This window comes from Salmo trutta, chromosome 15 (genome assembly GCF_901001165.1).
Source record: "Salmo trutta chromosome 15, fSalTru1.1, whole genome shotgun sequence".
NCBI lineage: Eukaryota > Metazoa > Chordata > Actinopteri > Salmoniformes > Salmonidae > Salmo > Salmo trutta.
The window spans coordinates 46,592,220-46,610,034 of NC_042971.1; the positions used below are offsets into that span (position 1 = coordinate 46,592,220).

General features: G+C 41.0%; 1 protein-coding gene across 1 annotated transcript; it reads left to right on the forward strand.

Moving 5' to 3' along the window:
* LOC115149163 (annexin A4) lies at nt 1–16,664 on the forward strand. Its single transcript, XM_029691749.1, has 13 exons — nt 1–87; nt 1,778–1,824; nt 2,735–2,822; nt 7,848–7,942; nt 10,288–10,401; nt 10,583–10,673; nt 12,864–12,943; nt 13,207–13,263; nt 14,765–14,858; nt 15,159–15,254; nt 15,988–16,046; nt 16,163–16,285; nt 16,390–16,664. The coding sequence occupies exons 2-13, from the start codon at nt 1,816–1,818 to the stop codon at nt 16,441–16,443; spliced, it is 960 nt and encodes a 319-aa protein (XP_029547609.1). The 5' UTR covers nt 1–87; nt 1,778–1,815; the 3' UTR covers nt 16,444–16,664.
* Nucleotides 16,665–17,815: the final 1,151 nt, after the last annotated feature.

Here is a 17,815-nt window from a genome sequence, read left to right on the forward strand (position 1 = left end):
CTGTGTCAGCCACTGGGCTGCGTTTTAAAGCCGACGTTCCGTTCTCAGAAGAGTTCCGTTTTGTCACAACTCCATTCTTCCTCATTTGTAAGTTAATATTTTACTGTCATTTTATTTTAGGATGAGGTTAAAATAGGCACAAATAAGCTATAGATTCGTGTTTTCTTTTTTTTTACTCGAAGTTTTAGAATATTATTTCTGACACATTCAAGGGTGTGTCTCGAACATAAACTAAACCTCAGAAGTTATTCTTCCATTGCTGGCCGCCAGCTGACAGACATCGCTTCCTGAGACCTATTGTTGGGTTGATTTAATTGATCCTTAACATTACACCCACAATCAGTGGAACTTGGAAACAACTAACAAACTAATTATAAGAACTGTGTTGGGTAACAATGTCTCCATATTTACCTATATTTACGAAAGATTTGTAGTGCCTGCGTAGTGGTAATTTTGTGAACTGCATTTCATTGGTTGCATTTACTCCAGTGGGCTAATGGTCATTTTGACGTAAAAGCTGCTCTAAATACACCATCAGCATTATCCGCAGAATGTGCATGGGTGATCATATTGAAAGAATGTACTGTCTATCTAGTAGGCTATTTCTAATGTTTTGATGTGGCAGTGGGACAGAGGCAGATGTCAAAAGGGTTCTTGTTGTACCAGGTATTTTCACCCCAAACTAGCATAACGCAGCAGGCTTAACGGACCAGATGTACACAGTTAAAGAGTTGTTATCCTTGGCTAATGTTCCAGCGGCACAATACGGATAACACCCCTGGACTAAAATATATATTTTTGCATTTCACTATGTTATTAGAATAATTATCAACGTAAACTAGTGACCGCCTGAGGCAATATGCCCTGCCCAGAGACTGATGTATTTTGTCTCAATTGGACTTTCGGGGAACGGTTGTGAGCTAATTGTTTCAGTGGGTAAAGCTGGTCTCTTAGAATGGAACACTAGCTAAATGCCCACTGGCCCTCTCTTACTGAGTAGTGTAATTACAGGCGTGTGTGTGTGTAATTAGTTGACCTGTGAAGATTGTTCCACTGGGAAGACTGGATGATGAAATGTGTTTTGGGTGATCGCACACAGTCAGTAGTGGAAAAAGTATCCAATTGTCATACTTGAGTAAAAGTAAACATATCTTAATAGAAAATGACTCAAGGGAAAGTCCCCCAGCAAAATACTACTTGAGGAAAAGTCTAAAAGTATTTGGTTTTAAATATACTTAAGTATCAAAAGTAAATGTAATTGCTAAAATATACTTCAGTATCAAAAGTCAAGGTATGAATAATTAAAAATTCCTTGAATTAGGAAAACCAGATGGCACAATCTTCTTGTTTTTTAAATTTATGGATAGCCAGGGGCACACTCCAACACTCAGACATCATTTACATATGAAGCATTTGTGTTTAGTGAGTCCGCCAGATGAGAGGCAGTAGGGATGACTTGATAAGTGTGTGAATTGGACCATTTTCTGTCCTGCTAAGCATTCAAAATGTGACCAGTAATTTTTGGTGTCAGGAAAAATATATGGAGTAAAATGTACATTACTTTCTTTAGGAATGTAATGAAGTAAAAGTTTTTAAAATACCCCCAAAAATGATATCAGTAGTACTTTAAAGTATTTTTACTAAACTTTTCACAACTGCATACAGTATTAATGAGAGAGCAATGCTGTTTCATCTGCTTTTAAAGCTCACCACATTGTTCAATGAAGAACGCATTACTAAGAATCCTAAGAAGTAATAACAATTTTTCTTTTCATAGCTTTCCCATTTCTCTTGATTAAGTTTTGAAACTCTACAATGGCAGCGGTAAGTCCCAGCACCCAACGTGTGTACTGTAGTACGCTTTGTGACTGGACTAGGAATGACAGTGGTCAACATTTTCATACATTTGCATGCATGCTCACATTTGAATTAGGTTTTGTCTGCGTAGTCTTGGAGTTTATTTTCTTATAAAATTGTATTTGTTACATACGCCGAATACAACCGGTGTAGACCTTACCGTGAAATGCGTACTTACAAGCCTTTAACCAACAATGCAGTTAAAGAAATAGAATTAAGAAAATATTTACAGCTTAGTCGAGGTCATTTCTACATGTAGGTACGGCAAGGGTAAAGTGACTACGCATAGATAATAAACAGTGAGTAGCAGCAGTGTAATAACAAAGGGGGAGTCAATGTAAATAGTCCGGACGGCCATTTGATGAATTGTTCTGCAGTCTTATAGCTTGGGGGTAGATGCTGTATCAACAGTATATTCATTCAAGTTTGCATAAAGATGGGTGACGGAAATAGGCCCTAAAAACACAATCCTTACTGCTGTAGGCCAACTGACTAGCCTGCTTTTTGAAAATATCAGCCATAGAGCAGACGAGGTAGTCTAGCATACACTGTAAACAGTAGATACCAGTGGAGGCTGCTGAGGGGAGGACGGCTCATAATAATGGCTGGAATGGAGCGCATGAAATGGCATCAAACATGTAGCATTCCGCTCCAGCCATTACCACGAGCCCATCCTCCCCAATTAAGGTGCCACCAACCTCCTGTGGTAGATATAGAAAATAAATGTATCACTGTTACTGAACCTTTTGAGATGTGTATGCTTGTGCGTGTGTGTACCCATAGCCTATGTCTCAAACTACAAGGGAGTGGGAGAGTGACTGCGATACCAATGCATGGGCCGTTTAAACGTATGCCATATACATTTCTCCTACTGTAGATTGGCAACCGTGGAACTGTGGTTGAAGCCGCTGCTTTCAATGTAGAGGAGGATGTGACCCGTCTGAGAGGAGCCATGAAGGGGGCTGGTGAGTGATCGTAATGAGGTGTCAGATAGGTCGGATGTGTGCGTTAGTATCACTTTTTTTCTTCTCAGAAAGCGTTATATCCTAAAATAGTTTGTACTTTTCATGAAAGCCAAAACCTACCTTCCTGTTATACAGTATGCTATGCAGTGCCTTCGGAAAGTATTCAGATCCCTTGACTTTTTCCACAGTTTGTTAGGTTACAGCCTTATTCTAAAATTGATTAAATAGCTTTCTTTCCTCATAAATCTACACACAGTACACCATAAAGACAAAGCAAAAACTGGTATTTAGATATTTTATAAAATTTATTAAAAAATAACACTGAACTATCACATTTACATAAGTATTCAGACCCTTTACTCAGGACTTTGTTGAAGAACCTTTGGAAGTGATTACAGCCTCGAGTCTTCTTGGGTATGATGCTACAAAGCTTGGAACACCTGTATTTGAGGAGTTTCTCCCATTTGTCTCTGCAAATCCTCTCAAGCTCTGTCAGGTTGAATGGGAAGCGTTGCTGCAAAGCTATTTTCAGGTCTCTCCAGAGATGTTAGATCAGGTTCAAGTACTGGCTCTGGCTGGGCCGCTCAAGGACATTGAGACTTGTCCCGAAGCCACTCCTGCGTTGTCTTGGCTGTGTGCTTAGGGTCGTTGTTGTTACATCTGCTCCTGCCACGCCCTCTTCTGCTCATCCTGTGTCTCCTTGACCTGCCGCCACTCCCCCAGTGCTCTCTCTTTCTCTTTCTCTGTCTCTCTCTCTGTCTCTCTCTCTCTGTCTCTCTCTCTCTCTGTCTCTGTGTGTGTGTGTGATTGCATGGGCGGAGACAGGTGTGCTGGAGTCAGAGCAGATCCCCACCAGATGCAACCTGTTCCATAATCAAGACCTCTACAAATACTCAGTCCTGCCACTTCCACACTGCCAGATCGTAATCTCTGCTCATTCTGCTCGCTCTGACTCTGGTCCCTGTCTCCAGTCTTACGTCTCCTTATCCTGCTACTCTGCCCTGGATTCCACACTTTACTTCTCCCTTGGATTCCGCTCTGGATCTTCTTACCCTGTCCCAACCCCTCTCGCTCCAGCCTCAGCCTCGGCACCTGGTTTCCTGCCTGCCCGAGCTTCACCTGGCCTGCACTCCATCCTCCCCCTGTGTTTCAATATATTCCTTGGAAATGGTTGTCCTTCTGGAGGGTTTTCCCAACTCCACAGAGGAGCTCTGTCAGAGTGACCAAGAGAGCTCCTCTGTGGAGTTGGGAGAACCTTCCAGAAGGACAACCATTTCTGCAGCACTCCACCATTTAGGCCTTTATGGTAGAGTGGCCAAAAGAAAGCCACTATTCATTCAGTAAAAGACACAGGACAGCCTGCTTGGAGTTTGCCAAAAAGCACCTAAAGACTTCAGACCATGAGAAACAAGATTCTCTGGTTTGATGAAACCAAGATTGAACTCTTTGGCGTGAATACCAAGCATCACATTTGAAGGAAACATGGCACTATCCCTATGGTGGGGATGTTTTTCAGCGGCAGGGACTGGGAGACTAGCTTGGAATGAGGCAAAGATGAACAGAGCAAAGTACAGACAGATCTCTGCGTAACAGTTGTCCTGTTGGAGGGTGAACCTTCACCCCAGTCTGAGGTCCTGAGTGCTCTGGAGCAGGTTTTCATCAAGGATCTCTCTGTACTTTGCTCTGTTCATCTTTGCCTCATTCCAAACTAGTCTCCCAGTCCCTGCCGCTGAAAAACATCCCCACCCTGCTTCACCATAGGGATGGTGCCAGGTTTTCTCCAGGCCTCCTTGCTCGCACACACTTTTTCAGTTCTGCCCACAAATTTTCTATAGGATTGAGGCTTTGTGATGGCCACTCCAATACCATGACTTTGTTGTCCTTAAGCCATTTTGCCACAACTTTGGAAGTATGCTTGGGGTCATTGTCTATTTGGAAGACCCATTTGTGACCAAGCTTTAACTTCCTGACTGATGTCTTGAGATGTTGCTTCAATATATCCACATAATTTTCCTATCTCATGATGCTATCTATTTTGGGAAGTGCAGTAGTCCCTCTTGCAGCAAAGCACCCCCTCAACATGATGCCGCCACCACCGTGCTTCACGGTTGAGATGGTGTTCTTCGTCTTGCAAGCTTCCCCCTTTTTCCTCCAAAGATAACGATGGTCATTATGGCCAAACAGTTCTATTTTTGTTTCATCAGACCAGAGGACATTTCTCCAAAAAGTACGATCTTTATCCCCATGTGCAGTTGCAAACCGTAGTCTGTCTTTTTTATGGCGGTTTTGGAGCAGTGGCTTCTTCCTTGCTGAGCGAACTTTCAGGTTATGTCGATATAGGACTTGTTTTACTGTGGATATAGATACTTTTGTACCTGTTTCCTCCAGCATCTTCACAAGGTCCTTTGCTGTTTTTCTGGGATTTGTACTTTTCGCACCAAAGTACGTTCATCTCTAGGAGACAGAACACGTCTCCTTCCTGAGCGGTATGACGGCTGCGTGGGCCCATGATGTTTATACTTGCATACTATTGTTTGTACAGATGAACGTGGTACCTTCAGGCATTTGGAAATTGAAATACATCCACAGGTACACCTCCAATTGACTCAAATGATGTCAGTTAGCCTATCAGAAGCTTCTAAAGCCATGACATAATTTTCTGGGATTTTCCAAGCTGATTCAAGGCACAGTCAAATTAATGTATGTAACTTCTGGCCCTTTGGAATTGTGACACAGTGAAATAACCTGTGAACAGGAAATTTGGCGTGGTTAAAAAAAAGAGTTTTAATGACTCCAACCTAAGTGTATGTGAACGTCCGACTTCAACTGTACCTGAGCTCAATTTCAAATTTCATAGCAAAGTGTCTGAAAACTTACACGAATATGGTATTTTTGTTTTTAATATATTTGGTAAAATTTCTAAACCTGTTTTCACTTTGTCTTTATAGAGTATGTGTAGATTGCTGAGGAAATTGTTTTATTTAATTCAAAATTAATAATGTGGAAAAGGTCAAGGGGTCTGAATTATTTCCGAAGGCACTATAAGTGCAGTCACAATTTGTATTTGTTCTAGACCTCAATACAGACTGTAGTTCCTGTACTTTCCATTTTGATGATCTCATTTATTCATCTAATTGTGCCCTGAGAGTACTTTCTTTCTGCACTCCAGTATACTTGACTCATCCGTAGCCTTTACAGTATTTTGCCTTTCTCTTGTTCTATTTGAAAGTTAGGATTGCATTATCGTTGCCTTTCTGATGCACACAGTACCATTACAAATTATTTTCTACATTGTAGAATAATAGTGAATACATCAAAACTGTGAAATACCACACATTGAATCATGTAGTAACCAAAAAAGTGTTAAACAAATCAAAATACATTTTATATTTCAAATTCTTCAAAGTAGCCACCCTTTGCCTTGATGACAGCTTTATACACTCTTGGCATTCTCTCAACCAGCATCATGAGGTAGTCACCTGGAACAGGTGTGCCTTCTTAAAAGTTAATTTGTGGAATTTCTTTCCTTCTTAATGCATTTGAGCCAATCAGTTGTGTTGTGTCAAGGTAGGGTTGGTATACAGAATATAGCCGTATGTGGTAAAAGACCAAGTCCATATTATGGCAACAACAGCTCAAATAAACAAAGAGAAAACGACAGTCCATCATTACTTTAAGACATGAAGGTCAGTCAATTCGGAAAATGTCAAGAACTTTGAAAGTTTCTTCAAGTGCAGTCGCAAAAACCATCAAACGCTATGATGAAACTGGCTCTCATGAGGACCACCAAAGGAAAGAAAGACCCAGAGTTACCTCTGCTGCAGAGGGTGAGTTCATTAGAGTCACTAGCCTCAGAAATTGCAGCCCAAATAAATGCTTCACAGAGTTCAAGTAACAGACACACATCAACTGTTCAGAGGAGACTGTGTGAATCAGGCCTTCATGGTCGAATTGCTGCAAAGAAACCACTACAATGACCCAACCCACCTCCAGGCTGTGTAAGGGCTATTTGACCAAGAAGGAGAGTGATGGAGTGCTGCATCAGATGACCTGGCCTCCACAAACACCCGACCTCAACCCATTTGAGATGGTTTGGGATGAGTCTGACCGCAGAGGGAAGGAAACGCAGCTAACAAGTGCTCAGCATATGTGGGAACTCCTTCAAGACGGTTGGAGAAGCATTCCAGGTGAAGCTGGTTGAGAGAATGCCAAGAGTGTGCAAAGCTGTCATCAAGGCAGTGTGGCTACTTTGAAGAATCAAACATATATATAATATGTTTTGTTTAACATGTTTTGGATTACTACATGATTCCATATGTCTTATTTCATAATTGTAATGTCTTCACTATTATTCTACAATTTAGAAAATAGTAAAAATAAATTAAAACCCTTGAATGAGTAGGTGTGTCCAAACTTTTGATTGGTACTGTATATATTGTGTATCTGTACCGGTCTCTATGCTGTACAATGCAGAAAAAACTATGACCATTGTAAGAAAAAAAATTTAAAAAAATTCTTAAAAAAAAAAGAAGAAAAGCCTGTACAATAGTATAAAGCCTGCACAATTTGTCTCTAAATGGGTGAATCTTGGCACCATGTTTGGAATGCTGATGCTTCACCTTACTCTAATGTGAGATGTATTAGAAACCAATGGCACATACATCGAGAAACAGCTATGCCCATGGGACCAAGGGGAGGAGCTTGGAAACAGGAAGTGTGTCAGTTCAGCATTCATGTTGAACTCTGGTTGAGCGCTTTATAACTGTGATATCAGGGAGATATTTCTGTCCATTATTTCTATTGCAAATGCAGCCACACTATGGATGAGTGCCATTTAATGTCAAACTTCTGTCAGTGTCAAGTTTTAACATTGACATCTCAACCAATGTTAATGTGTGAAATATTGTATTCTTAATTGCAATGGTGATTGATGCTGTTTTGTCAATAGCAAGTTATTTTATCTTATAATGCAGCATTATAATGCGAAGGTATACAGTAATGTTACTCTGTGATGTTTTCTTATAGGCACTGATGAGGCAGCTGTCATTGAGGTCCTGGCACATCGTACCATTGCTCAGAGGCAAAGCATCAAGGAGGCTTACAAGCAGACCGTGGGGAAGGTAATAAGTGTTAATTTTTTACTTATATCAGATAGAACGATGATTCCCCCTGCGCTGGTTGAGGGACGAAGACCGCTGCGTATGACTGACGCACCTGTCAAAGGCAATGGACAATACCTTTTCTTTATGACATTTCTCATATCCCAGTTTGAATTATCAGACTATTCTTACATTTTCCAAAGCCAAACAATGCCAGCTCCAGTAATCGAGGAAGACTATTTAGATATTCTTATATTAGATATAGTTCAGTGCATGGCAGGAGTATGCAGGGATTGTGTAAATAGTTACATTTATCATCTTCGTTCCTGGTGTGTGGTTTTGTGTGTTACTATGGGTGTGGTGGTGTCTGTCTGGTGTTAATGTTGACGTTGTGCTGACAGTTGGTGCCTCCGGTTCATCATTAACTCTTACAAACAGATGGTGTTGTGGACAGAGGATAGAGAGAGGATTATCTACCGTCAAAGATTATGTGGATAATACTCCTCATGAGGGTTGAAGACCTGTTTCAGTCAGGATACTGCATTGTGTGTTTAAGTGAAGTAGGAAGATTACAGAGTGACATGTTAAATAATAGCTTAACTCGACATTTAAAACCGAAAGGGAAGTCTGATCAATGTTTACTCTACTGGTGGGTGCTTATCTGTCCTATTTCACATGTACAAGTGTGGAATTTATATGTGTGAATTGTTAATGTGTTTTTTGCATATCTCACTCTCCCTGAAACGATGTCTCAGCCATTATGAACAGCGCCCCTCAAGGGCACATCAACAGCTTTTTCACCTTATCAGCAACCTTTCGGCACGAGCGGTTCTGGGGGGGGCCAGTGCCCCTGTGACAACAATTTTGGACCCCCTTATGGCCCCCCTAAATGTGGAGTATGAAATAATTTTTACATAACTAATCTTTGTAATCGTTATTTTTTTACATCCGTTATTAGACAGTGGCAACGTGGAACACTAATTTAACCCACACATTTTCTAGAGGGACGACTTTAGGCGAAACACAACAGTATTTTACCACATGCATCAGCAAGTGTTTTTTTTTTCTATTCAGAAGTTGTAAGAAATTCTATCAAGCAAAATTTCTATCAGATATGCTATAGTCTTCATCACTTGACCTGTCAAACGCTGTTGATTTAGTTGAAGCCTTAGTTCAAACGTTCAATGACTACAGGGATGAGTCATTTTTTGATGACCTATGGAATGAAGTGTTGAACACAGCTGAGCAATGTGATACTGCAAAACGACCAAAAAAGCTAAGCTCTCAATTTAATGGAGACGGTGTACTCAGTACAGTGGGTCAGAGGTCAGATTCAGAACAAGAAAAAGGCTGTTTTCATACAACCCTTTTCTACCCTGTTTTAGATCATATGCTCAATGAGCTTAACAGAAGGTTCCCTAGCAAAAACTGTGACATAATGAATGGCATCCAAACTCTAAACCCTACAAGTGATGTGTTTCTCAAAGAGAAGTCCCTGTTTCCATTTGCTAGAATGTATGAATCCAATATTGAGGACTTGGGGCATGAACTAGATCGGTTCAGAAGAATTTTAGAAAGGAAAATACATAGTGGCATGCAGAGACCCTCCAGTGTACTAGAGCTGGCATTATTCATTGAGCCTTATAAATAAGTTTTCTTTGAGCTCTTTAAACTGTGCAAGATGGCTGTTTCAATCCCTGTTAGTACTGCTTCTTGTGAACAGAGTTTTTCTGCACTAAAGCTGGTGAAAACGTATCTCAGGTCCACAATGTCAGATGACAGATTAAGCAATTTAGGTGTATTGAGTCAAGGAAGGCAAACTAGCGACTCCTTGTGGCGGGCCGGGCACCTGCAGGCTGATCTCGATCCTCAGGTGAACAGTGTTTCCTCCGACACATTGGTGCGGCTGGCTTCCGGGTTAAGAAGCGCGGTTTGGCGGGTCATGTTTCGGAGGACGCGTGACTCGACCTTCGCCTCCTGAGCCCGTTGGGGAGTTGCAGCGATGAGAAAAGATCGGAATTGGGGGGTAAAATAACTTTAATTTATCTAGACCCATGGTTGAATGAGAATGCTTGCCAAAGGGAAGGGCAAATATTGCTATTGGAATCCTCCTGTTCAGAAACAGGGAGACATACAGTGTGTGGGGACGCCCAGACAGACGAGGTTCACTCTTTACTAGCTCCGTCATGTGTTCAACTCCTCTGCAGCCACACCCTTCTGGCAGTTGAATTGTATCTAGAATGTGCTAGGTTAAACAATCTGAGATATGAGTGTATTGGAGAAATCGTGAATGCTAAGTTGAGCACTAGGCAGGGGATTGTGTCCATTGGACCCGTTTTAAATGTCTATGTGTAATGCCCCTGTAGGACCTGGCAGATGATCTGCAGGGAGAGCTGACGGGGAACGTTGAGAAAGTGGTGCTGGGCCTCCTGATGATCGCTCCTATGTATGACGCTTACGAGCTGAGGACGGCTATAAAGGTCAGAGGTTATTACTGCCAGGGAGACCGTCACAATATGTAACACTTTTCAATACTGTACGTCTCAGAGCTATTGACATTGTATGGGGCTATTCACCTCATCCACCACCCATAATGTGTTGCCTCACATTACTCAATGAAGTATTTACATATCTCTCCACATCTCTTTTACTGAATGCTAGGGTTCTGGAACAGAGGAGGCTGCTCTCATTGATATCCTGGCCTCAAGGACGAATGCTGAAATTAGAGCGATCACGGAGGCCTACATGAAAGGTACATCACAGTACACAGCCTCTCTGTGCAATGTATTGAATCTTCATCTGTGTAAGAGTGCTGTGTTTAAACAGGCAGCCCAATCAGATTTATTTATATATATATATATATATATATATATATATATATATATATATATATATATATATATTACACATATACACACACACACACACACACACACAGTTGAAGTTGGAAGTTTACAAACACCTTAGCCAAATACATTTAAACTCAGTTTTTCACAATTGCTGACATTTAATCCAAGTAAAAATTCCCTGTTTTAGGTCAGTTAGGATTACCACTTTATTTTAAGAATGTGAAATGCCAGAATAATAGTAGAGTGATTTATTTCAGCTTTAATTTCTTTCATCACATTCCCAGTGGGTCAGAAGTTTACATACACTCAATTAGTATTTGGTAGCGTTGCCTTTAAATTGTTTAACTTGGGTCAAACGTTTCGGGTAGCCTTCCACAAGCTTCCCACAATAAGTTGGGTGAATTTTGGCCCATTCCTCATGACAGAGCTGGTGTAATTGAGTCAGGTTTGTAGGCCTCCTTTCTCACACGCTTTTTCAGTTCCGCCCACACATTTTTTTTTTTATGGGATTGAGGTCAGGGCTTTGTGATGGCTACTCCAATACCTTGACTTTGTTTTCCTTAAGCCATTTTGCCACAACCTTGGAAGTATGCTTGGAGTCATTGTCAATTTGGAAGACCCATTTGCGACCAAGCTTTAACTTCCTGACTGATGTCTTGAGATGTTGCTTCAATATATCCACATAATTGTCCTGCCTCATGATGCCATCTATTTTGTGAAGTGCACAAGTCCCTCCTGCAGCAAAGCACCCCCACATGATGCTGGCACCCCCGTGCTTCACGGTTGGGATGGTGTTCTTCAGCTTGCAAGCCTACCCCTTTTTCCTCCAAAGATAACGATGGTCATTATGGCCAAACAGTCCTAGTTCTGTGTCATCAGACCAGAGGACATTTCTCCAAAAAAGTACGATCTTCGTCCCCATATGCAGTTGCAACCCGTAGTCTGTCTTTTTTATGGCGATTTTGGAGCAGTGGCTTCTTCCTTGCTGAGCGGCCTTTCAGATTATGTCGATATAGGACTCGTTTTACTGTGGATATAGATACTTTTATACCTGTTTCCTCCAGCATCTTCACTAGGTCCTTTGCTGTTGTTATGGGATTGATTTGCACTTTTCACACCAAAGTGCATTCATCTCTAGGAGATAGAACGCGTCTCCTTCCTGATTGGTATGATGGCTGTGTGGTCCCATAGTGTTTATACTTGCATATTATTGTTGTACAGATGAACGTGGTACCGTCAGGTGTTTGGAAATTTTTTCCCAGGATGAACCAGACTTGTTGAGGTATACAATCTCTTTTCTGAAGTCTTGGCTGATTTCTTTTGATTTTCCCATGATGTCAAGCAAAGAGGCACTGAGTTTGAAGGTAGGCCTTGAAATACATCCACAGGTACACCTCCAATTGACTCAAATGATGACAAATAGCCTATCAGAAGCTTCTAAAGCCATGACGTTTTCTGGAATTTTCCAAGCTGTTTAAAGGGACAGTCAACTTAGTGTATGTAAACTTCTGACCCACTGGAATTGTGAAACAATAAGCAATTGTTGGACCAATTACTTGTGTCATGCACAAAGTAGATGTCCTAACCGACTTGCCAAAACTTTAATTTTTTAACAAGAGTGGTTGAAAAACAAGTTTTAATGACTCCAACCTAAGTGTATGTAATCTTCCGACTTCAACTGTATATTTGGTCTTAAATTGACCAAACTGTATATTTGGTCAATCACAGCTCTGAAAAAGATCTGTGATTGGTCAAAAGACCAATTAGTGGAAAAAATATCCGAATTGGACTGCCTTTGTAAATGCAGCCCATTTATCACATGCGGTGTATGGTACAAGTCGATACCTTAGTATTGATCACTGTGTATAAAGAATAAATCTGATATAAGATATCGGTGTCTAGTCCTCTTTACAGTGTATGAGAATTATTATTGTTTTCTATACAGCAATATTAAACTTTTGTTACCTGCCAAAGCTATTGACAGGGTGTTCACAAACCGTTTCAAGTGTTGTAGTTAGAACTGCCTAGTCAGACCACTGGGTCTTAGATCATTCATAACTTCTACTTATTTTTACTCAATCACGTGACGACAGAACATGGGAAGAGCCTGGAGGATGATATTGAGGCTGATACTTCTGGAATGTTCAAGAGGGTTCTGGTCTCTTTGCTCACGGTGAGAATCTTCCAGTATTGACCTCTCTAAATGCACACCTGGTTCACCTTCACATTCCAACAATCGAAGGAAAGCAAACAGAACTACAGTACATGGATTGTTGTATGGGAAATAGTTTGTCCTCCTTCACTTCATCCGTTATGTACAGTTTAACACATAGTGGATGTTTTGTAGTTTTTAGAGGTCTCTTATAACAGGTAATGATCATGTCATTATCTGACTCATTGCTAACATGGCATCTGCTTCTGTGCTTTGACTGACAGGCAGGGCGAGATGAGAGCAACAGTGTGAATGAGACTCAGGCTGTGCAGGATGCTAAGGTGAGGATATGGACCCAGAGAGGAGGTGATCTGGCTCTGTCTAACTCAGTAGGACATGCTGGGGTATCAGGATCAATGTGCAATAATAGTGTTTAACATGATTTATAATGACTACCTCATCTCTCTACCCAACACATACAATTATCTATGAGGTCCCTCAGTCAAGCAGTGAATTTCAAACACTGATTCAACCACAAAGACCAGGGAGGTTTTCCAATGCCTCGCAAATAAGGGCAGCTATTGGTAGATGGGCAAAAAATAAAAACAGCAGACATTGACTGTCCCTTTGAGCATGGTGAAGTTATTAATTACAGTTTGAATGGTGTATCAATACACCCAGTCACTACAAAGTTACAGGCGTCCTTTGTAACTCAGTTGCTGGACAGGAAGGAAACCGGTCAGGGATTTCACCATTAAGCCAATGGTGACTTTAAAACAGTTAGAGTTTAATGGCTGTGATGGATGGATCAGCAACATTGTAGTTACCCCACACTACTAATCTAACTGACGGAGTGAAAAGAAGGAAGCCTGTAGAGAATAAAAATATTCCAAAACATGCATCCTGTTTGTAACAAATATACACTGGAGTTTCTTACTTAAATCTGCTTGAAAGTCTATGGCAAGACCTGGAAATGGTTGTCTAACATTGATCAACAACCAATTTGACGGAGCTTGAAGAAATTTGAAAAGAAAAATGGGCAAATTTTGCACAATCCAGGTGTCAAATCAAATTAGTTATATGCACCGAATACAACAGGTGTAGACCTTGCAGTGAAATGCTTACTTACGAGCCCCTAATCAACAATGCAGTTAAAAAAATACAGATAAGAAATAAAAGTAACAAGTAGTTAAAATAACAGTAGCGAGACTATATACAGGGGGGGTACCGGTACAATGTGTGGGGGCACCGGTTAGTTGAGGTAATATGTGTATGTAGGTAGAGTTATTAAAGTGACTATGCATAGATGATAACAGAGAGTAGCTGTAGGGTGTGGGGGGGCAATGTAAATAGTCTGGGTAGCCATTTGATTAGATGTTCAGGAGTCTTATGGCTTGGGGGTAGAAGCTGTTTAGAAGCCTATTGGACCTAGACTTGGTGCTCCGGTACCGCTTGCCGTACGGTAGCAGAGAGAACAGTCTATGACTAGGGTGGTTGGAGTCTTTGACAATTTTTGTGGAAAGCTCTTAGAGACTTACCCAGAAAGACTCACAGCTATATTTGCTGCCAAATGTATTGACTCAGGGGGTTGAATACCAATCAAGATATATTAGTGTTTAATTTTTTACATTACATTTTGTTAAATGTTAAAAATTGTCTTCCACTTTGTGTTTAGATCATTGACAAAAAAATCACTATTAAATCCCATTTTGTAACACAACAAAATGTGGAAAAAGTAAAGGGTTGTGAATACTTTCTGAAGGCACTGTATGTCCCAAAAACAGTCAGTGTTCGGAGATTGTCCTTTTGGGTTTGTGAAATGCTTTTCCTGTTGGTTCTCAGGAGATCTACGAGGCTGGGGAGGCTTGTTGGGGAACAGATGAGGTCAAGTTCCTCACTGTGCTCTGTGTGAGGAACAGAAACCACCTACTCCGAGGTAATTGCCCCCACATTATAGAGTTTGTTAGATCTTGTTTTGGGAGTGGGAAGTGATCAAATTTGCCCTTTGTTTTATGATTCAGTGCAACATTCAAATTGTTTATTACTCTTTACAGTGCTCTACTTTAATAAAGAAAATATATACTTCCACATTGATTTTGCTACAGAAATTAACGTACAGACACAGTTCTGCTGTCCTCTTGTGGTGATTTGGGGAACAAATATTTTATAACGCGCTTACGGCTTACTCATTCAAACAGTGATTCCACATCTCTCTGCCCCTCTCTCGTTCCCTCAGTGTTTGAGGAGTATCAGAAGATCTCTGGGAGGGACATCGAGGATAGCATTAAGAGGGAGATGTCTGGCTCTCTGGAGGATGTTTTCCTGGCAATAGGTCTGTCCGACGGATCCAATTTGTTTCACTGCCTCTTGTAATAATGTACCGAAGACAGATCCCATTGGGGGTCGAACTGGTTGAATCAACGAGGTTTCCACATAATTTCAACTGAAAAATTCACTGTGATGACTTTGAATCAACATGGAAAATGTATTTCATTTTCTTTCCCACCCGACTTTTAACCAACATTTTTTTTAACTACATTTTTACTTGATTTCATGATGAATTCACATTAGTTGACAACTCAACCAAATGTCACTAAAAACTAGACGTTGATCTGACATCTGTGCCAAGTGGGATAAGCCTTGACAGAGTCAGATCAGTTCTGATGAAAATAAGCACATAAAGAGTATCCTGAACCAGACTGAGGGCACAGTGCTATAATTAAGCAATAAGGCACGAGGGGTGTGGTAGGTGGCCAATATACACAGTTAAGGACTGTTCTTAGGCACGATGCAACTAAGGTGCCTGGATACAGCACTTAGTCGTGGTATATTGGCCATGTACTACAAACCACAGAGGTGCCTTATTGCTATTATAAACTGGTTATCAATGTAATTAGAGCAGTAAAAATACATGTTTTGTCATATCCATGGTATACGGTCTGATATACCATGGCTGTCAGCCAATCAGCATTCAGGGCTCGAACCACCCAGTTTATAATACTAATTTGAAACTAAAACTTGTTCAGCTGCCATGCCTGATATATCGCTGTATTATTTTTTTGCAGTGAAGTGTCTCCGAAACAAGCCAGCATTCTTTGCAGAGCGGTTATACAAATCCATGAAGGTGAAGCCTTTTCTTTTACGTACTCTCCCATGAAGTGTGCATATCTGCCTACACTTGTGGGTTATCAGACAGAATTTGTCAGAATGTTGACAGCTCCCTCCCTCCTGTCTCCTCAGGGTCTGGGAACTACAGACAGCGTACTGATTAGAATCATGGTGGCTCGGGCTGAAATTGACATGTTGGACATCAAGACCGAGTTCTTTAAGGCATATGGGAAGACTCTCCATTCCTTCATCCATGTGAGACCCTGGTCACTAGAGATTGAGTAATGATTTAAAATGTAGATTTGTGCCCATTTCGTTCTGTTATCTTGAAGTAATCCGAGTGTGTCTGTATTGTTAAGGGAGACTCATCTGGAGATTACCGCAAAATCCTGCTGGAGTTGTGTGGAGAGTAGGACATTGAACGTCTAGGACATCATTCAGCGACGACTTCACTCTGCAACAAGTGCACTCTGCAACAACACCATTGGTGCCTCTCCTATCTGCTGTTTCCTTTGCTTCCAGCTCTCTGAATATCCTCAGCTCTTCTGTGGCCCAAACATTTCAGAGCCTAACCATGATGGCTTTTTTCACGGTTTGTATTACTAATTAAACCAAAGACAAGTTACATTTTACAGCTGCCTGCATGTCTTTATTGATCCCCTGCTGCAGCTTTAATTCACGTGGTTGTTTAGAGAGAGCTGTTGCTACACATCTCAGGAAGCATCCAATATGGACCTTATTGATCTCTGCCTTCCACCTCTATCTCAGCAGAAGGACATTTTCATCTCTGACTGATTGAAGTCCATTTAATTCATTTGTTTGAATGGCTCGCTCGTTTGTTGAGTCAGCTCTGAGTCATTTGACTTATTTGGATGTTAGTCTGATTTGGAAGGAAATAAAGTATGTAGTTAATCATTCACCCAGGCACTCGTACGCCCTACAGCCTAATCACAGAGAGTTGTGAGAATCAAACGCTGAAATGTTGAATCCTTCATAAGGGAAGATGTGGTAGTACCTGTTAATACCATGGGGTGGAGCCGTTACCATTCTCTGGTGTGGGATAAACTCAGGAACGAGTTAAGAGTTCCCGAAACGGAGAAGCTGCATTTAGAGCAATCTTAGGTGGCTGGAAACATCATTTGTAGTTTATTTGTTGCCTCTAAACTAAAGATTATTCCATAAGCTTTACAGTTGGTGGATCACTTCACTGGCTCTGAGAAGAGAAACCTTATACTGTTAAAATATTAAACTGCATGAGTACACAGCCTTGTTGGGAATTTAACAGGAATTTCATCAGTACACACATCTAGTTAACTTAATTCTATAAGCATATTTTGTGGTTTGTTTTCACGATGCCAAAGCTCAATGGGAATTTTGTGGTTTGTTTGGGTTGTTTTGAGTCATACCTGGGTTTTAGTGCTCTGTGAGGTTCCTATATATCAAGTTCCAAGTCCAGGCTGTTATACAGGCTATTGTAATGAAAGTGATCAGACCACCACCCTATCACACCTACAGTCAACATCCTGTTGACACAAATAGCCAGAACACATTTCCAACGGTTTGGTGTCTGCAGCTGGATGATCCAGTGTTAACCAGCACCGGTAATTACACCATGTCGTGTCTCCACTTCACACAATATGGGGTCGGTACTGTATGTCCATCTTTATACCAGGTGATGGATACCCAGGTTGGTGTTCCATGTCGGGGTACAATTACCACTAAGACAAACATGTCTCAGAAAGGGAAGCCAGACAGGAAAACACTTGATTTGAATTCCTTCACAGA